The sequence below is a fragment of the Silurus aristotelis genome (assembly GCF_946808225.1).
Source record: "Silurus aristotelis genome assembly, chromosome: 20".
Lineage (NCBI taxonomy): Eukaryota > Metazoa > Chordata > Actinopteri > Siluriformes > Siluridae > Silurus > Silurus aristotelis.
Genome location: NC_139593.1, coordinates 3,490,385 through 3,517,843, shown reverse-complemented (window position 1 = coordinate 3,517,843; position 27,459 = coordinate 3,490,385). Strand labels below are relative to the sequence as shown.

Genomic DNA, 27,459 nt, shown 5'->3' with positions numbered 1-27,459 from the left:
AGTGCTGTCCTGTGGCCACAGATGTACTGAAGTCATTCAGAGCAGAGGCCTGTACACTTCCTACTAATTGTTGACTGTTGTGACCTTCAGAAAATATTGTTGTAATTTTTTTCCATGCTACAGTCATTGTTGTTCTCTAATTTTGATCAGTGTGTTTTCTGCAAAATAATGTTTTTTTTAAATGCCTTAGTAAATTTGTGGAAAAGTAGCATGGTATAGACTCCCTCAACTGTTAAGCAGTAAAGAGGACATTATTTCAGAATTGTTCAATTGTTTATAAATTGTTCTCTAATTTTGATCACCAGTGTATATATAAATAAATAAATGGCTCAATATACAGCAGAGATGCCCAAAACTTTTACAAAGAAGGGCCAATGACTGAACTTGATTAAGGGCCAGGGGTCAAATGAAAATATTGCACTATAACAAATTGCATTCTATTCAAATGAAAGGTTCTCTGGTTATTCTCATTTATGATTTATCAATCAATCAAACAATCAATCCATTAATTAATTAACTACTCTGTAATCTTGTTTACTAATGCAGTTATATTTTCAATTCTGATTCTGTGAAACGTGTAGAACAATGAGGAACAATCTAATCCATTGTACAAAAGAATTCAATACCTAATACATGCAACTGCTTCTTATTTTTCAAAAGTTATTCAAACTGGCATTATCCCTATTATTTAATCTACTCATACTATATATGGCATTGTAGGCCTAATCAAAGGTCACCACGGGCAACTTTGCCTGCACAGTATAGTAATGACATTTAAAAAAAGTTAAATGAGATTGTAGCTTTCAGGCACTAAATCTTTATTGTTGCAAAAACCCTTCAAAACCCCCTCCAAAAACATAAATCAGGTCACTCACCGATATGGAGCCTTCCCCATGCCCAGACGCTGTTACTGTTAGATCTCCATTTGCCAAGAACTATTTAAAGCAACACAGTATTAACACAATATGTCCACAATAAAGAGCCTTGTAGCCTCCTGACCCCAGATCAGTCTTCCAGAGCTTCAGCTCAGGTCTCATCTCTGGTTGTCTAGTTCCCTCTTACCTCTTAAAAACATGCCAATAGATTTACTGGCTATATTAACAAGTGTAAATGTGTGTATGCAAGCTGTACTATGAACTGTCCCAGGTCAAGGTTACAGAAGATATCCGTCAACACATATTGCATGCCTCTTAAAGAGCATCTTAAAGTCCTTGCCATGTCTCCTTACCTTGTCTGAGCGTTGTAGATTTTTATCAGCTTTGGAGAATGAGCCTTTAAACTCTGTACTTCTTGCAGTGGAACTGACAGTGACGGTCATGGTTCCCTCCTTGTTCTTAGGTTTTTCTGTCATGTACTTAGCTACAGCTTGAAACACCACAGCGGTAGCCTGAAGGTGGAGATTAGCAAAGCTAAAACCATCAGCATATTCGATTTAAAGTTTTTGTGAAACACCAGTAGACACAGTAACATAACTACAGACTGCGTTTTAAATAAATGTGTGGAAACATGGTAAAATGCCAGTTTACGAATTGAGGGCAGGGACACTAACTTGTAGTATTTCGTAATACTTACTAACACCTGCCCATCACCTACTGTATGTGTTACATTAAAGAAAGATAGCATTGCCTATAAATGCTAAATAAAGGCAATGCATTTAAATGTAAAATAATGTATAGCAACATTACCTGGGTGGAGTGATAACCGCTCCCTAATGCTTGATTCCTCCTCAGCCAATCTGCGATTGGTTTGGCCTTCTCATAATCATGAGTCTCCAGCAGGGCCAGGAGAGCATATCCAGTTGCTTCCAGAGTAAACAAATGACCCTCTTTCACAGGCCAGTGGCTCCGGTCTTCAAAAATAAAGCACACAGGCAGCTATCAATCTCTGCTACTGACCTAGCATCAATGCTGAGGCAGATTTATTATACAATCATGATCATAACATTACAGAATTAGTTTCATATTTATTTGCCAATATATCTGTAGACTTTAAGCACACTAGTCAGTGTGATCCAGACATACAGAGCAAATGCTATAGTTAGCTGAGGGAAGTGTAGCAGGAATGAAAATATTTACCTGGAGTTAATCAGCAGTTTTTTAATCATATGTTTGTGTTAACTACTATAATATTTGTATATTTTCCTGAACAAACTACACAAGAACAAAACACGTTGGGATTGGGAAGTGTTAATTCTCCGGCTTACCAGATGAAGCAAATCTAAACAAACGGTCTGTATCTAGCTGGCCATCTCTTGCCAGAGCATAGGAAGCCATGGCCACAGCATATGTGTCCGTTGTAGAATCAATGTTCCTTGCAATGTAGTTTGCTGCACTGTGCAGGTGCTCTTGGTAATTCTGAAAAATATTGAAATTAAACAAAACTGAGTGGCGAAGTATGGGATCATATGATTACACGTCTTGATCTAAGATGGCGGCGCGGCAGTAGCTCGCAGCGGCCTCTCCGGATCCAAAAATGGTGCTTTCACCATATTTAGCGCGACCTTCCACAATACATGGACACCAGAGTCAGCTGTGTTCATGCGTACGACCACCAGACACTGCTACAGGCATCATGCAACCAATAATCTGCATGATGATATTATCAACAACCTTCGTGACCTCGACTTGCTTCAACCCCGGCCACAAAGACCAGGCCCCCAGCCCTCGGTGTTACCTGATGCCGGTGGCCGGGAGAGGAGACGTTGAAAGGCTGTTTGAGGAAGCGGAAGCGCGGCAAGCGGGCGGGTGTCCATGCTAGGCTAAATGCTAACCCTAGCCGGCCGGCTCTCCCGTCCATTTTTCTTTCCAATGTCTGCTCCTTGGATAATAAACTGGACTACATCCGACTCCAGCGAACCACACGGCGAGAGTTTAAAAACTGTTGCGTCTTTGTTTTCACGGAGACATGGCTCAGCGACAGAGTTACGGAAGCTGCCATCCAGCTAGATGGGCTAACCGTGTTTCGAGCCGACAGAAATGCTCTGTGCGGTAAGACTCGCGGTGGTGGCGTGTGTGTTTATATCAACACGGAATTATGTAAGAACTCTGTGCTTGTTTCACGCTACTGCTCATCGCTAGTGGAGTTTGTGACTGTTAGATGCAGACCTTTTTATTTACCACAGGAATTCACAACTGTATTCATCGTCGGAGTGTACATTCCACCCAGTGCTAATGCTAAGAAGGCACTGTGTGAACTCTACGGCGCTATTAGCGACCCGCAGAATGCTCACCCCGACGGATTGTTTATTATCGCCGGAGATTTCAACCATGCGAATCTCAGGACTGTGCTTCCTAAACTCCATCAGCATGTGGACTTTGCAACGAGAGGAGCGAACACGCTGGATCTTGTTTACACAAACATCCCCGGCGCCAGACCACTGCTCTGTTATGTTAATTCCAGCATACAGACCGCTCATCCGACGTTCTAAAACGGTTCTGAAACAGGTGAAAACCTGGCCAGAAGGAGCTACTTCTGCTCTTCAGGACTGTTTTGAGTGCACTGACTGGGACATGTTTAGAGAGGCTGCAACCAACAGCGATTCCATCAACTTGGAGGAGTACACATCATCAGTGACCTGCTACATCAGCAAGTGCGTTGATGATGTGACCATCTCCAAGACCATCACTACACGCTCCAACCAGAAGCTGTGGATGACTGCAAATGTGCGTGCGCTGTTGAAGCAAAGAGACTCTGCCTTCAGATCAGGGGACAAGACGGCCTTAAAAACAGCAAGGGCTAAACTGTCTCGTGCCATCAGAGAGGCGAAGCGCGCACACGCGAAGAAAATCCACAACCACTTCCAGGACAGTGGAGACACTCGGCACATGTGGCAGGGCATCCAGGCGATCACGAATTACAAGACCACATCACCTGCTTGTGACCGGGATGCCTCCCTCCCAGATGCGCTGAACGACTTCTACGCCCGGTTTGAGGTACAGAACAACGTGGTGGCGAGGAAAACCATCCCTCCTCCCACTGACCAGGTGCTCTGTCTAACCACAGCTGAAGTGAGGAAAACTTTATGCAGAGTTAACCCACGGAAGTCTGCTGGACCTGACAACATTCCTGGCAGAGTGCTCAGGGAATGTGCAGAACAACTAGCAGATGTCTTCACTGACATCTTCAACATCTCCCTGAGCAGCAACGTTGTTCCCACGTGCCTCAAGACAACGACCATTGTTCCTGTGCCAAAGAAATTGACTGTCTCCTGCCTCAATGACTATCGTCCCGTCGCGCTCACTCCCATCGTGATGAAGTGCTTCGAGAGGCTCGTCATGAGGCACATCAAGACACAGCCTTCCACCCTCCCTGGACCCCATGCAGTTTGCGTATCGTTCAAACCGTTCCACGGACGATGCCATCTCCACAACCCTCCATCTGGCCCTCACCCACCTGGATAACAAGGACTCATATGTACGAATGCTGTTCATTGATTTCAGCTCAGCATTCAACACAATCATTCCTCAGCACCTGATCGAGAAGTTGAACTTTCTGGGCCTGAACACCTCTCTCTGCAACTGGATCCTGGACTTCCTGACTGGGAGACCTCAGTCAGTCCGGATCGGAAACAGCATCTCCAGCACCACCACACAGAGCACTGGAGCCCCTCAGGGCTGTGTGCTCAGCCCACTGCTGTTCACTCTGCTGACTCACGACTGTGCACCAACGCACAGCTCAAATCCTATCATCAAGTTCGCTGATGACACGACCGTGGTGGGTCTAATCAACAAGAACGACGAGTCAGCATATAGAGAAGCGGTGCAACGGTTAACTGCCTGGTGTGGAGCAAACAACCTGTCTCTGAACGTGGACAAAACGAAAGAGATGGTTGTGGACTTCAGGCGAGCACAGAGCGACCAATCTCCACTGATTATTGATGGATCCTCTGTGGAGATCGTCAAGAGCACCAAATTCCTTGGTGTTCATCTGGCAGACAACCTCACCTGGTCACTTAACACCAGCTCCATCACCAAGAAAGCCCAGCAGCGTCTCTACCCTCCCTCCCCCCATCCTGACCATGTTCTACAGAGGGACCATTGAGAGCATCCTGAGCAGCTGCATCACTGCCTGGTGTGGGAATTGCACCGTCTCGGATCGCAAGACCCTACAGAGGATAGTGAGGACAGCTGAGAAGATCATTGGAATCTCTCTCCCCTCTATCATGGACATTTACACTGCACGCTGCATCCGCAAAGCACACAGCATTGTGGATGATCACACACACCCGTCACACACACATCAGGAAAACGGTTCCGAAGCATTCGGGCCGTCACAACAAGACTGTGCAACAGTTTCTTTCCACTAGCCATCAGGCTTCTCAACACACAGAACTAAAACAGAAACTCGCACACACTCACTCACTCACACACACACACTCACTCAAATGTGTGTTACTGAACTGTACAACCTGGACTAAACACAATCATCACTCATCTCGATCCACTCCACCACCACTTATCTATTTATTATTATTTATACTCGCACCTTGTATTACAGTAGAATGTTTACATGCTGTCTTTGCACCTTTTGTATTCAGTAGAATGTTTACATGCTGTCTTGCACCTCCTTGCTGCTGTTTTTTTGCACTACATTGTTCTGTTCTGTTTGTATTCTCTCCTGGGTATAGTTTTTTACATTTCTCCTTACACAGTACTGTATAATCAAGTATACAGCAGGTTTACTAGTCGGCGCTATACTTGTTTTTTTGTCTTTTGTCTTGTCTTGTCTTGTGTTGTCTGTCTGCACTGTCTGTCTGTACTGTTTTTTGTTTGCACTGTTTGCACCAGGTTGCACTCGATGCACTTTATGTTTGTGTTGTAGCTCTATGCTGTTGTTGTTTTGTTGTTTAGTGTAGCACCAGGGATCCGGAGGAACGTTGTTTCGTTTTTACTGTGTACCACTGTGTATAGTAAAAATGACAATAAAAGCTTCTTGACTCTTGAAGTGATTGAACATCGAGCATCAGCTTGATATTTAGATGTAGAACTCTCTAGTTGCCTTCATACTTACAGGCACTGTGTGAACTCTACGGCGCTATTAGCGACCCGCAGAATGCTCACCCCGACGGATTGTTTATTATCGCCGGAGATTTCAACCATGCGAATCTCAGGACTGTGCTTCCTAAACTCCATCAGCATGTGGACTTTGCAACGAGAGGAGCGAACACGCTGGATCTTGTTTACACAAACATCCCCGGCGCCAGACCACTGCTCTGTTATGTTAATTCCAGCATACAGACCGCTCATCCGACGTTCTAAAACGGTTCTGAAACAGGTGAAAACCTGGCCAGAAGGAGCTACTTCTGCTCTTCAGGACTGTTTTGAGTGCACTGACTGGGACATGTTTAGAGAGGCTGCAACCAACAGCGATTCCATCAACTTGGAGGAGTACACATCATCAGTGACCTGCTACATCAGCAAGTGCGTTGATGATGTGACCATCTCCAAGACCATCACTACACGCTCCAACCAGAAGCTGTGGATGACTGCAAATGTGCGTGCGCTGTTGAAGCAAAGAGACTCTGCCTTCAGATCAGGGGACAAGACGGCCTTAAAAACAGCAAGGGCTAAACTGTCTCGTGCCATCAGAGAGGCGAAGCGCGCACACGCGAAGAAAATCCACAACCACTTCCAGGACAGTGGAGACACTCGGCACATGTGGCAGGGCATCCAGGCGATCACGAATTACAAGACCACATCACCTGCTTGTGACCGGGATGCCTCCCTCCCAGATGCGCTGAACGACTTCTACGCCCGGTTTGAGGTACAGAACAACGTGGTGGCGAGGAAAACCATCCCTCCTCCCACTGACCAGGTGCTCTGTCTAACCACAGCTGAAGTGAGGAAAACTTTATGCAGAGTTAACCCACGGAAGTCTGCTGGACCTGACAACATTCCTGGCAGAGTGCTCAGGGAATGTGCAGAACAACTAGCAGATGTCTTCACTGACATCTTCAACATCTCCCTGAGCAGCAACGTTGTTCCCACGTGCCTCAAGACAACGACCATTGTTCCTGTGCCAAAGAAATTGACTGTCTCCTGCCTCAATGACTATCGTCCCGTCGCGCTCACTCCCATCGTGATGAAGTGCTTCGAGAGGCTCGTCATGAGGCACATCAAGACACAGCCTTCCACCCTCCCTGGACCCCATGCAGTTTGCGTATCGTTCAAACCGTTCCACGGACGATGCCATCTCCACAACCCTCCATCTGGCCCTCACCCACCTGGATAACAAGGACTCATATGTACGAATGCTGTTCATTGATTTCAGCTCAGCATTCAACACAATCATTCCTCAGCACCTGATCGAGAAGTTGAACTTTCTGGGCCTGAACACCTCTCTCTGCAACTGGATCCTGGACTTCCTGACTGGGAGACCTCAGTCAGTCCGGATCGGAAACAGCATCTCCAGCACCACCACACAGAGCACTGGAGCCCCTCAGGGCTGTGTGCTCAGCCCACTGCTGTTCACTCTGCTGACTCACGACTGTGCACCAACGCACAGCTCAAATCCTATCATCAAGTTCGCTGATGACACGACCGTGGTGGGTCTAATCAACAAGAACGACGAGTCAGCATATAGAGAAGCGGTGCAACGGTTAACTGCCTGGTGTGGAGCAAACAACCTGTCTCTGAACGTGGACAAAACGAAAGAGATGGTTGTGGACTTCAGGCGAGCACAGAGCGACCAATCTCCACTGATTATTGATGGATCCTCTGTGGAGATCGTCAAGAGCACCAAATTCCTTGGTGTTCATCTGGCAGACAACCTCACCTGGTCACTTAACACCAGCTCCATCACCAAGAAAGCCCAGCAGCGTCTCTACCCTCCCTCCCCCCATCCTGACCATGTTCTACAGAGGGACCATTGAGAGCATCCTGAGCAGCTGCATCACTGCCTGGTGTGGGAATTGCACCGTCTCGGATCGCAAGACCCTACAGAGGATAGTGAGGACAGCTGAGAAGATCATTGGAATCTCTCTCCCCTCTATCATGGACATTTACACTGCACGCTGCATCCGCAAAGCACACAGCATTGTGGATGATCACACACACCCGTCACACACACATCAGGAAAACGGTTCCGAAGCATTCGGGCCGTCACAACAAGACTGTGCAACAGTTTCTTTCCACTAGCCATCAGGCTTCTCAACACACAGAACTAAAACAGAAACTCGCACACACTCACTCACTCACACACACACACTCACTCAAATGTGTGTTACTGAACTGTACAACCTGGACTAAACACAATCATCACTCATCTCGATCCACTCCACCACCACTTATCTATTTATTATTATTTATACTCGCACCTTGTATTACAGTAGAATGTTTACATGCTGTCTTTGCACCTTTTGTATTCAGTAGAATGTTTACATGCTGTCTTGCACCTCCTTGCTGCTGTTTTTTTGCACTACATTGTTCTGTTCTGTTTGTATTCTCTCCTGGGTATAGTTTTTTACATTTCTCCTTACACAGTACTGTATAATCAAGTATACAGCAGGTTTACTAGTCGGCGCTATACTTGTTTTTTTGTCTTTTGTCTTGTCTTGTCTTGTGTTGTCTGTCTGCACTGTCTGTCTGTACTGTTTTTTGTTTGCACTGTTTGCACCAGGTTGCACTCGATGCACTTTATGTTTGTGTTGTAGCTCTATGCTGTTGTTGTTTTGTTGTTTAGTGTAGCACCAGGGATCCGGAGGAACGTTGTTTCGTTTTTACTGTGTACCACTGTGTATAGTAAAAATGACAATAAAAGCTTCTTGACTCTTGAAGTGATTGAACATCGAGCATCAGCTTGATATTTAGATGTAGAACTCTCTAGTTGCCTTCATACTTACAGGTACGTCGTTTTCACAAAGTTGGCGCGCTTCCTGTAATGCCATCAGTACAAATGCAGTCATGGTTAGACTGGAACTTTTGCCCTATAAAAAAAACAGAATCAGATGATTGAGCATATGTGTGTGCGTGTGCGTGTGAGAGACTACAGATAACTGTTTTCTTAAGACCTATTCGGACAGGACTAGTTTTCGAAAAAACGTTTGAGTTAGAATTTTTTTCAGCCGACGTCTGTCATTTCATGTATGGATTCGGATGCCCGATTTAAATTTGGGCATTGCACAAGACCACATGTCCAGGATGCGTGGTATATGACCGATCAATAGTAAAATGGCAGTGAAAAAGAAAGCAAAATTCTTTTTTTATAAAAGTTTTTTGTATTTCTTCGCAGGTTAGTAAACACATCTACATCCATTATTGGTGCGCAGAAAGCAGAAGCTTGAATACTGGAGCGCTAGGGTTGGTACGGTAGTTCACGTTGACCAAAACACACAAGAAAACGCGTTTTGGAAAAAACATTTTGGGCAATCACAGACATTCGCTTTCGGACGGGATTAGATTTCTCAGAGGACCACCGAGTTTGCTGAAAAACAGTAGGTAAATTGCTCTGGGATTTTTACAGAGGTCGTGTGAGAAAAAAAGATAGACATGGCAGATTCGGACGGAATTAAAATCACAAAGTACATCTGTGAAACAGAAATTTCTCTAACGACCCCATGTAAAACTAGTCCCATCCGAATAGGGCTTTGAAGTGCATCCATCATTTCCACAGTGTTCTCTTGCATCAGTATTATTACTGTTCATACAATGTTTTTTTTTTACATGCGAGAACTTCTAAGGAATTTTACTTTTTCTAAACATAATTTGAATTTATTTTACTTTTATAACCTTTGTTCAGCTTCAGCAAGAAGATTAAAAAATAAATGAATTTTTTTTTTTTTTTTAAAAGAACTAAGACAACCATATAACACTAACAGTCGTCTTCATCAAAGTTCTGAATGTACCAGTGAGATATAAAGGTTTTAAAAGGTCAGATGTGGTAACTTACGCCCATAGAGCTGGAGCCAATGCTGTACACTTCAGTGAACATCCCTTCAGGAGACTTTGTTTCAGTAACCAGCCACTCGGCAGCATCACAAATAACTTTATGGTTTATGGCGACCAATTCATCTGCCAGACTGAACATTTTCACCATGTACGCAGTTAGCCTGGAGAGAAATACAGATATGTGAGTGATAATCCAGTGCTGGGTCCTACAAAATGTTAGTGAGCAATGTGGAGGTAAACAATAGCTTCCAACTAGCCATGGATTATAACCTTATACCATGGTGTAAATGACCACTAGCAGTGTTTTATTATGATTATCCTGTTTCACACTTTTATTTTATGTGACTTTTATTTTTACATCATGCTATCTGCAGGGGGAATAATCTGTCCACGCACACACTTACGCTCATGCTCTCACTTGTTCAATAGAAGGCACGTGAAGTCATGTTCAAGACAATACATGTTTAGAGCCAGAGATCGTAAAAATATTACTGTAACTTTTAACTAAAGGTGTTCTTTGAAGTGTTATACCTCTCAGTGCTTGATTTGTTTGGCAGAAATAATTTGAGAATAATTTATGAAGTTTCTAGCTAGCTCTCCAACGTCTAAGTTAAGTTAATGGCGGCAGCTTTCTCTGGATTACCACTCTCTAGCACCCTTTGATATGCGGAGCGAGGTATGTGGTTCATGTGTTATTTCATGTTAATTAATTTCATATGTTCATGTAATGATAATGATACCCATTTCATATAATGGCTGTTACCTGCTATGCTGTAATCGATGTGATGCTAAAGTGCATTTGAAAAAGGATTATTTTGTATCTGGCTAAATTGCCTTTGTTATTTTCCTTTTAAGTTTTCACGGTGTTGGTGCTATGCACACTCGTCTGAATTAAAGTACACACGTCTGGAAACACTCCCAAGCCTGTTTATTCTAAGTTAAAGGGCTGCACACATGGTCTCTTTCCAGCATCAACAGGTTAAAGCTTAATTTTCCTTGCAAATTTATATGATTCTGATCATAAAATAAATTCTAAAATTCTGTTGCTCCAAATCACATACAGAGATGAAGTAGTGTCAAATCTCTACTACTTTTCTTCTCCAGTTTTATCTTGTGCTTAGAGCCATTTATCATATTAAATATATTTAACATAGAATTTCCACCACATGCAAAAATCAAGCTCAGGAAGGTCATTAGAAAATGTGAATAATAGGTGTCTCACTCTGGATGTAACTGGAACTTGATGATACTTTGGTTACAGGTGTTTATAAGCAGCACATTCATTTAGAACGCTGATGCAACTGACCTTAAAATTATGTGGAGTTTGACCAATAAAATATGATAACAATCGAACAATATAATACCAGTGATAACAATTACCCATAAATAATAATAATAAAAAAAAACACCTAACCATGTGCTGCCTTTTGAGATTCTCCACATGCCGAAGGAATGATCGTCCTGTTGATATGTAAGTTCCGTCTGAATGCCTGCGATAAAGAAAGGAGAGACAATTAGCAGAAACCTGAACACTAGTTCTCATCTCTGTAGTTTATTCTTTCTATATATGTGCATATTGGTGTGTAGCACTGGTGAGGCACCAGCTTCCATCTATTCCACAATGCTGAAAATGGAAAATACCAGTTTAATGCCTTATATCCAACCTGTACTAATGTGACCGAGAGCTTCGGCACGTTTATCCACCCCCACATCACTCCACTGGTTGGTTTTGTCCAGGTAATGTGTTGCAATTAGAGGCAGGACCATGGCCATCAGGTTTTGCTCTCCACAGCCTGATGGCTGTTTAATGAGGGTTTCTAGACCTTTACCACTGATTGCTTCCTCAATCATCTGTGACAAAGGCCTGCCTGTAAGGACCACAAACCACAGACTATTGTACTTGGTTGAAAAATACGTAACAACACAAATATCATTATATCACAATTATATACAAGTCTAGTAAAATAGTGCTTTATTTATGCAGACGTCTGTCTGATCTTTTTTCAAACTCATTTACATTATGCTTGTTTAAAATTATAATTTATTTTTTTTACAAATAGAGACTAACACATTTTTTACTTGCTTAGAACACATGCAGGGCAAAAATCTAAAAAGATCTAAAAAGTGTCAGGATCTGGGACATTGTGACTGTGCTTTTGTTTTTGGCCACCAGATGTCGCCACTGGGCCTATAGGCCCTACTCCCCACTCCATACTCCCTATCCTCTAACTATGTCCTTTAAGTTTTGTGTTGTACTTGTTATCTCTCTACATTGTTGTTATTGAATTTAAACTTATTGATCAGAGTGTGGCAACAGGGGAGTGGTCAAGCACTGGTTTGTAAATAGAGAGCAGAGGCAGAGGAAGTGTTAAGGATCTAACACCTGTGTGTATCTTCCATGAATGAGTTTTGGTGAGCTGCACCCTGTGTATTTATGGTGTGTGTGATTAGCTTGCACTCTTCTGGTAATTTTGGTAAAAACCTGCTGTTTAAGAAAGGCTCCTCTAATACCTATGTGAAATTGTTTTACATGTTTTATTATGTTTTGTAGAAATATTACCTCTAACAGCTATGTAGGTATGAGCATCTGTGTCTGGCATTTGGTTGTTCAGGAATGGCCTACTAATATCTGATCGCTGCCGTCCTCCTGCCAGACAAAGACAAACAGCATGAGAAAGATTATTATTACCCTAATAATAAGAATCGAATAAAATATTGATTATTCACCAGTGATTTTTTTTATTTTTGCTTCTGAAATCTGGTAGGCAAAAGCATGCTGAAATAACAAACACTAAAGAGTGTTTACTCACCGTGCTTGTTGGGCTCTAATATTAAAGTGACCTCTCCTGTGTACGTCAAAATGCCCTGAGTCTTTCACATGCACCAGAACCAAGAAACACAGAGTATAAACAAGAAAATGGTGTTTTACTAACAATCCAAACACAATAAAATGTTTTACATCCTGCTGCAATAATCTCCAACTGGTTAAATCTAGCCAATTAAACCTCATTCCCAAAATGTGCTTGTTAACTAACTAGAAATATTCATAGTTTAAATAGAACATACTAGAATAAAATAAACTAGAAAATGTACTTTGTACATTCATGTATTTTTTTAAGGAAAAAATAATGGGAAACTTGCACATTTGGAAAGGCTCCATCAATGCTGGATGATATATACCAGTTTTAGAGCAACAAAAAGTATTCCGTTCCAGAAAAATGTTTTTTTTAGGGAAGGCCTTGACTATTTGAGCAAGACAATGCTCACTGCATACTGCATCTATTACAATAGCATGACTTTGTAGCAAACTGTCCTGCCTGCAGCCTAGACCTTTCACCATTTGGAAACATTGTTGCATCATAAAACAAAAAATACAATTAAGGACACCCAGAACTGTTGAGCAGTTAGGAACATATCTCACAAAACTTCGGCAACTGGTATCCTCTCTTCCCAGATGTATACAGACAAAAGATGTAATGCTACAAAATGGTAAACATGCTCCTTTCCTGTTAGGAGATCTAAAACCGGAACCAAAAATGCGGGAAGCAAAAAATGAGGGGCAGGAAAGTCTCAAATGGACATGGAAGCCAATGAGACAATCTGGCAGAGAACGCGAGGAATCCGCTTCCATTTATGCAATGGCAAGATGGCGCCCGGGACGGTTGCAAGTTTGCCCTACCCCGGAAGCGGAAGTGGGAGCTGCGGAAGTGGAAGAACTGGTGGCTGACAGTACCCCTCTCCTTAGGCCAGCTCCAGACGGCCCACCAGGTTGGTCTGGGTGTTCCCGGTAAAAACAGGAAATGAGGTTGGGATCCAAAATGTGACGTGCAGGCACAAATGAGCGTCCCTCAGGACAGTAGAATTCCCAGTCCACAATGTATTGTAAGCCTCTTCCTCTGCGTCTTGAGCATAGGAGAAGGTGCACAGTGAAGAGGGGGCCACCATCAGTGACACATGTTCTGGTACAGAACATAAAGTCTACCCTCTGGACAGCCATCCGGGGTGGGCTGCCCCAAAGTAGCTCTTGTATTCGAAGTAGCTCTTGTGTTCAATGTCCAAGCGAAGGACTCGGACAAAAACGGACGGAGGAAGGATGTGACCTGGGTCTTCCCCTTCCTCCTCTTCGCGGGAACCCAGTTGAGACAGGGCATCCGGTTTGCTGTTCTTAGAGCCCGGATAGTATGACAGGGTAAAACAAAAACATCCAAAAAAAATAGCCCCGACTATGGCCTGCTATAGGTTGAAATGCTTGGCTGCCCATAGATACTCCAGGTTGCAATGGTCTGTCCACACAATGAAAGGGTGTGGACAGCAACTCGCAGTCCCTGATGGAGTAGTTCTGTTCTGTGGGATTTAGTCAGCGTGAGAAGAAGGCACAAGGATGGAGGCGGTTGTCAGTGGCTCCTCTCTACAACAGGATGGCTCCCATGCCCTTGAAAGAGGCATCAACTGTAATGACAAATTGCCGGGAAGGGTCGGGCAGAGTAAGGATAGGTGCAGAGGTGAACCGGGCCTGTTTCGCCTCAGGATTCCAAGTGAATGGCTGACTAGTGGAGGTAAAAATGTGTAGGGGGGCAGCGATGGTGCTAATAGCGGTGGTGTTTTTCCAGGGAGCAGGAGTAGATTAATATGTCGTCCAGGTAGACAAACACAAAATGAAGGCGCATGTCCCGAACGACATCATTGATCAGGGCCTGGAAGACAGCTGGGGCATTAGTGAGGTCCAAACAGCATGACCAAGTACTCATAGTGGCCTGCTGGGTTGTTAAAGGCTATCTTCCATTTGTTCCCCTCACGGATGTGTACGAGGTGGTAAGCGTTACGGAGGTCTAGCTTTGTAAAGATGGTGGCTCCCTGGAGAAGCTCAAAGGCTAAAGAAATCAAGAGCAAGGGGTACCAATTCTTAATAGTGATTGAGTTAAGTCCCCGGTAGTCAATGCAAGGGTGGTGGCTTTTGTCCTTCTTTTCCACAAAAAAGAAACCTTCCCATGCCAGGAAAAAGGAAGGGCGGATGATCCCAGATGAGAGGGACTCCCAGATGTAATCAGTCATAGCCTCTCTTTCAGGACCAGTCAAGTGGTAGAGGCGCCCAACACCCGGTTACTGGTCCAGTGCAGGTGAGGGTTGTGCCTATGCAACAATGGGAAACCGAACATGGCAGGTGCTCACGGTGATGGGATGATGGGGAACAATAACTATTCATGATGTTCAGCGGTGGAAAAGAGGAGAGGCTTGGTGCGGTGGGTGAACCAATAGAGAACGTGGCCGTCGAAAGAGCGGACCAGGAGTGGAGCAGGGAGTGGTTTGGACTCAATGCCCAGTTGGCAAGCAAGTTCCTCCTCCAAAAATTCAGCATTCGCCCCGGATAAAAAATACCAGGACTGCGAAACGGCGCGAATCCGAGAAAACCGGTAGATCCAAAACCTAAACCAAAAACGCGGGAAGTAAAAAACGAGGGGCAGAAATGTCTCAAATGGATATGGAAGCCAACGAGACAATCTGGCAGAGAACGCGAGGAATCCGCGTCCATTTATGCAACAGCAAGATGGCAGCCGGGACGGTTGCGAGTTCGCGCTACCCCAGAAGCGGGAGCTGCGTAAGTGGAAGAACCAGAAGTGCGCGCACCGCTGGCTGACATTTCCAAACTTTTTTGAGGTGTTTTGCAGCCATCGATTTCAAAATGACATTGTTTTTTTTTTCATATTTTTTATTTTAAACATTTGTTTTTTATTGTGAATAGAATATGGATTTATCAGATTTGCAAATCATTGCATTCTGTTTTTATTTAAATTGTGCCCATTGTCCAAACATTTTTGGAATTGGGGTTATAAAAACATGGACATCATTATAGATTGTCAATTATTTGCTGCTACAAAAGAGAGGGTTTGAATGAATTTAAATGTTTGACTTAAAAAAAATTCCAAAATACTGATTATAAACTGGCAGTCAAAGACAACAGGAGTTCTATGACAAGTTTTGATACAAACTCAGTTGGTGGACTAGCCGTTGATTTGGGTCCTCGTCCTGGAAGACAGTAATAGTCTATAGGTTACGTATTACGGCTTGGAGGGACACTCGGGATGAATAAGACTTAGAGGCTCGAGTCGAGTGCGTTCTGACTCTGAATGGAGTGGTGAGACCAGAGGACCCGTAAGAGGACACAATCCTCGCGTCAATAATCTATCTGCTGAGGGTCTGCTTATGAGCAGGAAGGCCTCTCCTCAGAGGGCCTTAGCAGATGAACAATTGTTCCAACATCTTCCAAGGACTTGTCCTGTGAACATAACAGTTCAGTGCTTGGACCTGGTCTGGGGTCTGGAATGGAGGAAGATTGAATGCCCGCTCTGAGGTGCAGGAAGGCACTGGCCATGCCTGGAGTAAACTCCAGAAAGGAGGGTGCCACAGAGAGGTAGATCACCTACTCTCCTCAGAGAGCAGATAGCCAGCAAGAACACAGTCTTAATTGACAAGAGCATCAATGAAATCTCGGCCAACTGCTCGAAGGGGGGCTCGGACAGAGCCTTTAGCACTACGGCCAGGTCCCACTCAGGGGGCAAAGGTGGCGTGGAGAAAATGCGTCAGGAGTGGGTCTCTGCCCAGTGAATGCCGTGACATTGGCGTGTAATACGCGGAAACGGCAGACCCAAAGACTTTAATGGTGGATGGAGATAACCCTTTTGCAAACTGTTCCTGCAGGAACTTCAGCGCTGAACCAACTGGGCAGTGGACTGGGTCCAATTGGTGCTGAGGACCATAGGGGATAGGGCATTGTCTCTATAGATGCAAACATGTCCAAACCTCTCCCAAAACTGCTCCACCACATGAGGGTGCAGGCGCCCAGGTCTGGACCCCTGCTTTGACAGGGTGTCTGCTGCTTCGTTTAACCCGCCTGGGATGTTAGTTGCTTTTAGTTGCTCTCTCAAGTAAGTTGCTCTCTCACTGAAGGACCCGATATTTGTACGCTTTTACCCCAAAAGGATCTTGGATCTGATCTGGTCTAAGACCCGAACTGTTTGAGGGTCAGCATTTCCAACTGGAGCCTTATCAGAGAGCAGTTCAGCTGACGTAGATCTAGAATAGGATGGAGGGACCACCTTGATGGCCTCCATCCTCAGGAGAGTGTCTACTTCTTTTTCCATGGCCAGAGCCTGTTTGCTTTCAACCAGAGTGAACCGGGCAGACGAGACCTGAACTGAATCATATAGCCTCGCTCTACAGTGCGCAGGACCCATCAAGAAATGTCTGGCAGAACTATCCAGGCTGCCAGGTGCTCTTTTAAGGGTATCAGTCTCTCAAGACTGACCTCCAGAACACCAAGAGCCAGGGCAGTGCCCTAGTGCAGCTCTAGAGGTGAGAACTCCTGGTCCACAACGACACCGGGTGGAAACCAGGAGGGAGCTCGCTGGAGCTGGCTGTGCCCTGAAACACATTTGTCGCAGGAATAACGAGCCAGGTCCCCGAGGGAGGCAGAGAGAAACTGGCACCAAGGAAGGCGGTGCTACACACCCTCCGGTCATCCGGTCATCCCTTTTGGTCGTAGCCCTCTTATTGAAGATGACAGTCCTGAGATCTGTCATTTCACGTGGCTTCGGGCCAGATCGTTGTGCGGGATACTTTAACGGGGGGGAGTGCATTATGACACTGTCTATGCTCTTCCCAAAGGGGCTGTGCCTGCCGGGCACCCCCATGAAAGCGAAGTGAGAGGTACCGCTGGAATGCTGCTAATTGTTTATTTGCTTCCTGAAACCTTTCTACTGAGATAACGGGGTCACCAAAAAGGCCTTAGGGTGAGAGTGGGGCGTCCAGCAGCACGGCTTTGTCCCTGCCAGAAATCTCGGACAGGGTGAGCCACAGATGTCTCTCTCTATCCGTCAGGGTGGCCATAGACTGGCCAATAGCCTTACTAATCTCTTTTGTGGCTCGTAGGGCCTGGTCCACCATACGGCGGAGCTCTTGGATCTGGCCGCCCATGATGTCTCCCACATTCAGCTCCCCAAGCAGGTCTGCTTGGTATGCCTGTAACACCGCCATGGTGTGCAAAAAATGGCAGACCCCGACATGGAGGCTGTGACGCCGGGAACAAAAACTTACTAAACGAAGGCTGGCCAAGCTATATCCAGCTTCTCTAGGGCACCTGTCACAATCTCCAGGAGCTCCCCACTTCTGGGTTTGCAAGGCACTGCCCTTCCCCTCCTCGGATTATTTGTAAACCGCAAGAAGTGGGAGCGGAGTGATCACATAGACATGCGAGCACAAAGCATGCGGTGCAATGAGCGTGACGCACGGGCTGTGCTTTGTGCACATTCAGAATGATCGCTTGCTTTTAGGACATTTACCACTTACTTGACTCCATGTGTGTTTTATACTTTCTGGTCATGATGACGTAGCTTCCTGTGTTTGACTTGTTTGCCGTGAGTTCCGTGTTTGTATCTCTGTTGCCCTTTTTAAACAAACTTCACTATTTATCTATCCTTTTTTCCTCCTTAAATAATCCTAAATTGTGTTTTGTCTTCCTGACTTGTGCCTGTAGGACGTTAACTCGACTATCACTAGTGTTGACTACATTCATTGCCTCTCACAGACTGGTCGTGGGGGTGGTGTAGCAACCATTTATAGTGCCCTTTTTAATATTAGTCAGAGATAAGGATTCAGGTTTAAATCATTTGAAGGGCTCCTTCTTAAAGTTGTACTTACAGAGATACATAGAAAACCCGTACTGTCTCTTGCTCTGGTCACCGTGTTCAGACCCCCAGGGCCCTACGCTGATTTTTTTTCAAGAGTTTGCTCGTTTTCTTTTAGACCTCTTGATCAATTTTGATAAAGTGCTTCTTATAGGAGATTTTAATATTCATGTAGATGATGCAACGATGCCTTATTAAACTCTTTTGGGGTTAAATAAAACATTATCAGACCAACTCATCGTTTTAACCGCACACTAGACTTAATAATAGCAGACGTCACTGACGTGGATATTTTACCTCAGATGACATCACAGACCATTACCTCATTGTAATCACTACTGGTAGAGCATATAAGCCATGTTTCATCACGTTATCGACGTGGTAGGACTATTGTTCCGACCACTAAGGATAGATTCATAAATAACCTGCCTGATTTATCTCAATTTCACACCAAACCCATAAATGCTAATAATCTGGATGAAATCACTAACAACAAGCACCTGCACCTTGGTATAATAGTCATATGCATGCCCTCAAGAGAACAGCCCGTAATGTGGAAAACAAATGGAGGAAATCTAAATTGGAGGTATTTAGAATTGCGTATAAAGACAGTATGCTCAGCTACAGACAGGCGCTTAAAAAAGCTGAACAGCTAAGCAAACTTATAGAAAACAACCAAAACAATGCCAGGTTCATTTTCAGTACAGTAACTAAGTTAACTACAAAATAGGTATCTAAAAAAAAATATTCCATCACAGTATACTAGTGAGGTCTTTATGAAAAAACTGATAGTAATTGGAAAAAGAAATTTGGTGGTCCTACCTCTGACAGCATCTCCTGATCCAAACTCCACAACTACACTGGTTTACATGTACAGTGAGGAAAATAAGTATTTGAACACCCTGCTATTTTGCAATTTCTCCCACTTAGAAATCATGGAGGGGTCTGAAATTGTCATCGTAGGTGCATGTCCACTGTGAGAGACATAATCTAAAAAAAAAATCCAGAAATCACAATGTATGATTTTTTAACTATTTATTTGTATGATACAGCTGCAAATAAGTATTTGAACACCTGAGAAAGTCAATGTTAATATTTGATACAGTAGCCTTTGTTTGCAATTACAGAGGTCAAACGTTTCCTGTAGTTTTTCACCAGGTTTGCACACACTGCAGGAGGGATTTTGGCCCACTCCTCCACACAGATCTTCTCTAGATCAGTCAGGTTTCTGGCCTGTTGCTGAGAAACACGGAGTTTGAGCTCCCTCCAAAGATTCTCTATTGGTTTTAGGTCTTGAGACTGGCTAGGCCATGCCAGAACCTTGATATGCTTCTTACAGAGCCACTCCTTGGTTATCCTGGCTGTGTGCTTCGGGTCATTGTCATGTTGGAAGACCCAGCCTCGACCCATCTTCAATGCTCTAACTGAGGGAAGGAGGTTGTTTCCCAAAATCTCGCAATACATGGCCCCGGTCATCCTCTCCTTAATACAGTGCAGTCGCCCTGTCCCATGTGCAGAAAAACACCCCCAAAGCATGATGCTACCACCACCATGCTTCACAGTAGGAATGGTGTTCTTGGGATGGTACTCATCATTCTTCTTCTCCCAAACACGTTTAGTGGAATTATGACCCAAAATTTTTTTTTGGTCTCATCTGACCACATGACTTTCTCCCATGACTCCTCTGGATCATTCAAATGGTCATTGGCAAGCTTAAGACGTGCCTGGACATGTGCTGGTTTAAGCAGGGGAACCTTCCGTGCCATGCATATTTTCAAACCATGACGTCTTAGTGTATTACCAGTAACCTTGATAACGATGGTCCCAGCTCTTTTTAGGTCATTGACCAGCTCCTCCCGTGTAGTTCTGGGCTGATTTTTCACCTTCCTTAGGATCATTGAGACCCCACGAGGTGAGATCTTGCATAAAGCCCCAGTCCGAGGGAGATTGACAGTCATGTTTAGTTTCTTTCATTTTCTAATGATTGCTCCAACAGTGGACCTTTTTTCACCAAGCGGCTTGGCAATTTTCCTGTAGCCCTTTCCAGCCTTGTGGAGGTGTACAATTTTGTCTCTAGTGTCTTTGGACAGCTCTTTGGTCTTGGCCATGTTAGTAGTTGGATTCTTACTGATTGTATGGGGTGGACAGGTGTCTTTATGCAGCTAATGACCTTAAACAGGTGCATCTAATTTAGGATAATAAATGTAGTGGAGGTGAACATTTTAAAGGCAGACTAACAGGTCTTTAAGGGTCAGAATTCTAGCTGATAGACAGGTGTTCAAATACTTATTTGCAGCTGTATCATACAAATAAATAGTTTAAAAATCATATATTGTGATTTCTGGATTTTTTTTTTTGATTATGTCTCTCACAGTGGACATGCACCTACGATGACAATTTCAGACCCCTCCATGATTTCTAAGTGGGAGAACTTGCAAAATAGCAGGGTGTTCAAATACTTATTTTCCTCACTGTATAGGACAGGAAGAGCTGTATGATTATCTTTAAGGCCTACAATCCGTCACGCTCCCTGAGATCTCGAAATTCCGGACTTCTAGTAGTTCCTAGAATAGTGAAGTCCACTAAAGGTGGTGAGCATTCTCACATTTAGCTCCTAAACTTTAGAATAGTCTTCCTGACAGTGTACAGGGCTTAGACACACTCTCCCAGTTTAAGTGCAGATTAAAAACGTATCTTTTCAGCAAAGCCTACACATAACACACTTCACATTATAACCTTGTGCTGAACCTTGTGCAGATGTCCCAGTACATCTGATCACATGCACATTATCAACTTCTGCTGTTAATATCATGAACAGCAGTTATGCTAATTTCTCTCCACTGCTTCTCTTTCTCTACCCATCCCGAGGCATCCTGAGGTTGCTTCAGCCCCAGTCACATCCCACCTCATGAAGATTGTGGACCTTTAAAGAAGTAGATACTGACCCCACAAACATCCTGAACCATCTAGAGACGTACCAGTGCCAATTGGATCCCACTTCATGTGGAGTTTTGACATTGGACTGCCTTGAGTGTTTAAAGGCTCTGGCATGGAGAAACTGGTGTTCGATCTACTATGATCGCAAATGTTGAGCTATTTTATGAGTTGCTCAGTAGCTCCTAGTTTTATAACCTCAAATGACTGTATAAGACTGTAGAAAGAACATTACTTATAATCTTACACTCCAGTGCTCATGTTAGTTTTCTCTCTCTGGTGTTCTGAATTGTTTAAAGATTTATAAATATACTCTTGATGTCACCCAAATGAGAATGGGTTTTTGAGTCTGGTTCCCCTCAAGGTTTCTTCCTCATAACATCTAAGGGAGTTTTTCCTTGCCACAGTGGCCATGGCTGCTCATCAGGGATAAATGCACACCGTTCATCTTAACTGTTAAATTCTGTAAAGCTGCTTTGAGACAATGTCTGTTGTGAAAAGCGCTATAGAAATAAACTTAACATGACCTGACCTGTTTTAAAAGTAAATGCTTAAAATTAGCAAAATCTCAAGTCAATGAAAAGTAAAAATGATTTGAAAGAGGTTTAACATCAAACACAGGAAATATGACATAAATGTGAATATGCTAAGGATATTCAAATATTTTTGCTTGTCAAGTTCAAGAACAAAACTCCCGGTAAGGAATGTCCAGTGTTTTTTAAATGAAAATTTTAAACAAGCCCATATAGATGTGATGTTTAGGTGTCCAATAATTTACGTTTACCAGAAATTATTATTATTTTTTTTACCAATAAATCATTTTAATAGCTCACCACTACTTTCAACACTTTCTCCACACCGTCTGTTATTTGTGTTCCCAGTTCAAAGGCCTTCACCTCGATTTTGTGGTTTCCTGCCTTAAGAGGAATAATGACAAAAGAAACCGCATTGGACGATTGTTTATCAACGCTGACAGTTGTGCGATACTTCTCCTTAAAGCTGGCCATGCTGCATATTTCTTCGGTCTCCTTCAGCTCCACATAGACCTGAGTAACATTGAAAATAATTATTGTTCTACATGACATTGCTGGCTTTAAGCATAGAATTCTGTAAAAAAAAAAAAATAAAAAAGAAGGCATATATATATTTTGCCGACAAAAAACCTTTTTCATGAGCTTGTTGTTTAAGTTATGGATAACCACTTTGATTTCTATTTGTTCATTGACTGAGGTAGAGTACGGCAATTTCAGATAAATGAAGAAGTTCTTCTTACCTATCAGCTCGTATGGATTTGCCACACAAATACCTAAGAACACAGGAAACAATAAATATTTTATTTTTTGGGAGGGATTTTGTTCTCAAAACAAACATTCTTTATAAATATATATTTGAATATAAATTTGAACAACTACGTTTTTTACTAGCAAAATAATTTTTGTATAAATTATATAAAAAGTATAAGTAGCATAAACACAATAAGCCTGATTATTGGCACAATATGAATTTGAACCTACTTACCTTCCTGTGAAATACTGACAGCAGTGAGCACCCAGGTGGTGATGGATTCTGGTAGGGTAACATCTCGAATTGTAAAAGTAGTACCACTGTGTGGAGAAACAGTAATTGCATGGGATGCAATATGTTGCCTCACTGTAGTAAATTTATTTATTTATTTATTTATTTATTTATTTATTTATTTATTTATTTATTTATATATTTATTTATACTGCACAAGGAGCTACTTGCACTTCCTTGTACCTCCTTTTTATCTGGGTCATTCACTACAGCTGATATCTCTGTATTTTACAGGAAAGGTTTCTTATCAAAAATATAATAGAAGTAATATTGATGGAATATTTATTAATGCTTGCAAATTCCCTTTTATTAACCTGAACAAAATGTTTTAGAGATGTCTGGATCTGGGGGATATTCTGAGTGTTGTCCCCATGTGTTCTCAGTTCCACCACAAGATGGCATTTGGTTGTCCAATTGGCCATGATTGCACCCAGCTGGATCTTGTTAGACTTTGTGCATAAATAATATAATTGTTGGTTTATTGTTACTTGTGCCATTATGTTTACCTGCATAAACTGTCCCTGTGGTTCCTGCTACCTGTTAAGGATTATTACTCATGTCATTCACTTTTTTTTGGTTTCTGGATCTTTCTCCCATATTGTGTATATATATATATATATATATATATATATATATATATATATATATATATATATATATATATATATAAATATATATATAAATATATATATATATATATATATATATATATATACATACATACAGTGGAACCCACTTATCTCGAACCCGGTTAACTCGACAACCCTATTAAGTCGACGTTTTTGAAGTGGAACCGCCAAATTCTCGCTTTGTCTAAGCATTTTTTATCGGTTATGTTTTTTATGTCGCCGAACCCTGATATTTCGAGCACAAGGGGGGGAAATTTTGCCATTTAACGTCAGTTATGTCGATCGGCACTGTGCAGCCGCAGAAGAACTCGCGAAAGTGGCGGAAAAATCAAGCCTTACAGATACTACAGGTGTTGTATTGTATACTGGTGAATCTCTGCTATTAGTTAGTGCTAGTGTTAGTAGTGTTAGTAGGAGCGCGGCACGGAACGTGGGATGAGCAGCAAAAGCATAGTTAACAACGTCAGGATCGGGGGAATCCGCGATGCGCTTTGGGAAGAAAAGCGCAGCCGTTGAGAGAGTGCCGGTGGGAAGGCACGTACCGGGATACGCATGAGCGATAACAACGACCGCCGTGAACCAACATATACCAACAATAACGGACAGTGAGAGTCTGGAAGTTAAAATAGGAGCTGGTGATGATGCTAAACGAGCACCATATGTGCGCGATTGAAGCCGGTAACTGCAGAGAAAGCGGCCGAGAAAGCACCTTAGGTGGATTCCTGACAGTTAACAAACATGTACTGTATGTATATTTCTAGCATGCCTTCATCAAACAAATCACGGCAACCCCTCCAAAAACACGTTCATGCACATTCTCATTTATTAATGCACATCATGTACATAAAGAAATTTCAAGCAAGTTAATATACTGCCGCCATATTGATTTTTGTTTATCTCGATCATCGGTTATCTCGATGCTTTTTGGCGACCCCCTAGGACATATATACACATACACAGTGGAACCCAAATATATATATATATATATATATATATATATATATATATATATATATATATATATATATATATATATATATATATATATTTTTTTTTTGCCCTAGCCCCTGCCTCTTGAGACTGGTGTATGTTTTTGTGGGTTTTTACATTTTTTTTTATTTTTGCATTGCTTTCTTTGGATTCTTTGCATCAGTGTTTTCCTTTTTTTGCGCTTCAGTATTTTTCCACAATGCAATCACTATAGACTTTTTTTTAATTGGCTCATTTTTGGTTAAAACCCTGCTGTGACACACTGCCAGGGTGCCAGCCTTGTGCTGTAAAATAAAAAGGTTTGATCTTCTTTGAGATTGCTGAGAGGTTTGAGATTTTTTTCCATTACACTGTGACACTAAAATGCATACTCTGGGAAAGCCATTTAAAAGAAGCCAACATATTTGTGAATCATTTTGTATTATCACTTTTGTATTGTATTAATGTGGTTGTATTAATCACTTTTTTGCACAGTTGTAAGAAAAATGGCATTAATACTGCAATGCACAAAAAATTCCTACTGACCCGATTTTTTTCATTCATACCTGGGAATCTCTTCTTTGTCCCACATCCAGCTTTCAGGGAAGACTGAACGTGATGTAATTTCGTCAGACTGCTCATTTGCCTCTTTCTCTTCACCTTAAATAATATGGAAAATTGTCTTTAGGTTACGTATGTAAACCAAGTTCCCTGAGGGAACAAGACGATGCATCCAAATGCTTTGGGAACGTGCCTGAGTCATGACCAGGAGTATAATACGCATATGAGTGGGTCAGCGGCAGCTTCTGTAAGGGAGAAGAAAGCACTGCAGGGACGCTGGAGGTGTGGCATAGAGACACAGCGTCTCATTCCCTCAGGAAACTAGGGTTACATACGTAACCTAGAGACGTTCCCTGTCAGGAACTTGAGCTGTGTCAAAACGCTTTGGGAACGAGTGTCCAATCATGCCAGACTGACCAGTAGCATAAACAATCCACCTGCTCATAGTCTGCTTATTAGCAGGGAGGCCTCTCTTGGGAGGGCCTTAGCAGACAAGCAGCTGATCGGTCCTTTACCAAAGACCTTTCCTGTGGAGGTAGGTGTCCAATGCATGAGCCGGTTCAGTTTCACCTTGTCCGGGGCCTGGAACGGAGGACGATAGAATGCCGGTAATCTTGTAGGTAAACTAAAGGAAGGAGGGTGGCACAGAAAGGGCCTGCAGGTCTCCTACCTTCTAGATAGAGCAGATGGCCAACAAGAATGCGTTATTGATTGAAAGGTGCCTCCAAGATGCCTCGGCTAGAGGCTCAAGGCGGGGCTCAGACAGAGCCCCCAAAACAACGGCCAGGTCCCACCCAGGCACTTTAGGTCGTACCGGGGGCCTCAACCTTCAGGTGCCACGGAGAAAACACTTTACCATCGGGACTCTACCAGAGATTGCCCGGCCACAGGGGCGTGATAAGCCGGAATGATGGATGCGTAGACTCTTAGGGTGGACGGAGTCAAGCCGTTGGTGAACTGTCCCTAGAGGAATCCAGCTTTGAACCAGTAGTAAGAGTAAGAGGTCCGTGAACCGTGGCTTACTCGGCCACCTTGGAGCTACCAGGAGGAGACAGAATCTGTCCCGGCAAACTCTCTCCAGAACTCCTGGAAGCAGTGGGACAGGGGGAAAGGCATACAGATGCAGCCTTAGCCACGCCTGAGCCATGAAGTGAGATCCAGAGGGGACAGTGTGATGTCTCTCAAAACACGAATGGATCCCCCTGGGCTCTTCCAAATTTCTCCCAAACCTGCACCACCACATCGGGGTGGAGCTGCCATTGCCTGGGTCTCAACCCCTGCCTCGACAGGATATCTGCTGCCTCGTTCATCCGGCTCAAGAGGTAAACTGCTCTCAAAGAGAGGAGTTTCCCCTGGGCCCAAAGAAGGATCTAGTGCGCCAGCCTGCACAGGGGGCTGATGATGCGGAGGGGGTTTTCCTTCCGTGAGTACCCATGGTTCCTGAGCCACCACTGAAGGGGTCTCATGTACAGCACGTCTAGTGGATTCATGCTGAACGCAGCTGCCTTAAGCCCTAGCAGTTTCTGGAACTGCTTGAAAGTGAGAGACTGCCCTTCTCTGACCTTCCTGACGGCCGTAAGGATGGCCACAATGTGGGCAGGGCAAAGCTCTACACGCAAAGTAGTTGAATCCCATACGATACCGAGATAGGTGGTTCTTTGTAATGGAGAAAGCACACTATTCCCAGCATTCAGCCAAAACCCCAATGCCTTCATGTGACATAATGACATCTCGATGCTGGACCACCAACTGCTCAAATTGAGCTAGGATTAACCAATCATCGATGTAGTTGTGGATGCAGATAACCTGAGACCTAAGGGAAACCAAAACCGCATCCACCCTTTATGAAGGTACGGGGTAAAAGAGCAAGGCCAAATGGAAGACCCCGGTATGGCCCTGTATCTATCAGACATCTCTGACATAGTGAGACACAGGTGCCTTCTGTGGACACCAGGGCAGCCATAGACCAGACAATGGCCCTGGCCGTCTCTTTAGTGGTTCTGAGAGCCAGATCCGCCGTAGGGCGAAGCTCAACAAAATGGGTGCCCGGGGCACCTCCCACTCCTATGTCGGGGTTTAGAGGGAGGAAGCGATCCCGGGAGAGATAGCTCGCAAGCGTCTCTTTAACCCGCAGCATTGCTCCATACCCATGTACTTTCCGCCCCATAACGTGTGAATACAACATTGAAAGGGGCTGAAGGGGCTACACCTATGACCATGACACTT

At 43.6% G+C, this 27,459-nt stretch overlaps 2 protein-coding genes across 3 annotated transcripts in view; one reads left to right on the top strand and one right to left on the bottom strand.

Annotated features, from left to right (window-relative positions):
• LOC310715901 (uncharacterized protein) overlaps nucleotides 1–4,620 on the top strand; it is a 90,470-nt gene extending 85,850 nt beyond the window's left edge. The window contains exon 2 of the mRNA XM_083522614.1: nucleotides 3,179–4,620. Within this exon, the coding sequence (XP_083378740.1) occupies nucleotides 3,222–4,400 (1,179 nt within the window). The 5' untranslated portion in view covers nucleotides 3,179–3,221 and the 3' untranslated portion in view covers nucleotides 4,401–4,620. The remainder of the gene's footprint in view (nucleotides 1–3,178) is intronic.
• LOC310715879 (complement C3-like) overlaps nucleotides 1–27,459 on the bottom strand; it is a 113,785-nt gene that overhangs the window by 58,099 nt on the left and 28,227 nt on the right. Inside the window, exons 9-22 of one of the 2 annotated variants that reach the window (XM_083522575.1) lie at nucleotides 25,239–25,332; nucleotides 23,018–23,103; nucleotides 22,663–22,805; nucleotides 22,333–22,545; nucleotides 12,695–12,755; nucleotides 12,445–12,531; nucleotides 11,549–11,752; nucleotides 11,299–11,374; nucleotides 9,886–10,045; nucleotides 8,840–8,923; nucleotides 2,204–2,354; nucleotides 1,686–1,849; nucleotides 1,229–1,387; nucleotides 876–935 (exon numbers count right to left, since the gene is read on the bottom strand). In XM_083522575.1, the coding sequence (XP_083378701.1) occupies nucleotides 876–935; nucleotides 1,229–1,387; nucleotides 1,686–1,849; nucleotides 2,204–2,354; nucleotides 8,840–8,923; nucleotides 9,886–10,045; nucleotides 11,299–11,374; nucleotides 11,549–11,752; nucleotides 12,445–12,531; nucleotides 12,695–12,755; nucleotides 22,333–22,545; nucleotides 22,663–22,805; nucleotides 23,018–23,103; nucleotides 25,239–25,332 (1,742 nt within the window). The remainder of the gene's footprint in view (nucleotides 1–875; nucleotides 936–1,228; nucleotides 1,388–1,685; nucleotides 1,850–2,203; nucleotides 2,355–8,839; nucleotides 8,924–9,885; nucleotides 10,046–11,298; nucleotides 11,375–11,548; nucleotides 11,753–12,444; nucleotides 12,532–12,694; nucleotides 12,756–22,332; nucleotides 22,546–22,662; nucleotides 22,806–23,017; nucleotides 23,104–25,238; nucleotides 25,333–27,459) is intronic. The other variant, XM_083522576.1, reaches the window with a different exon arrangement.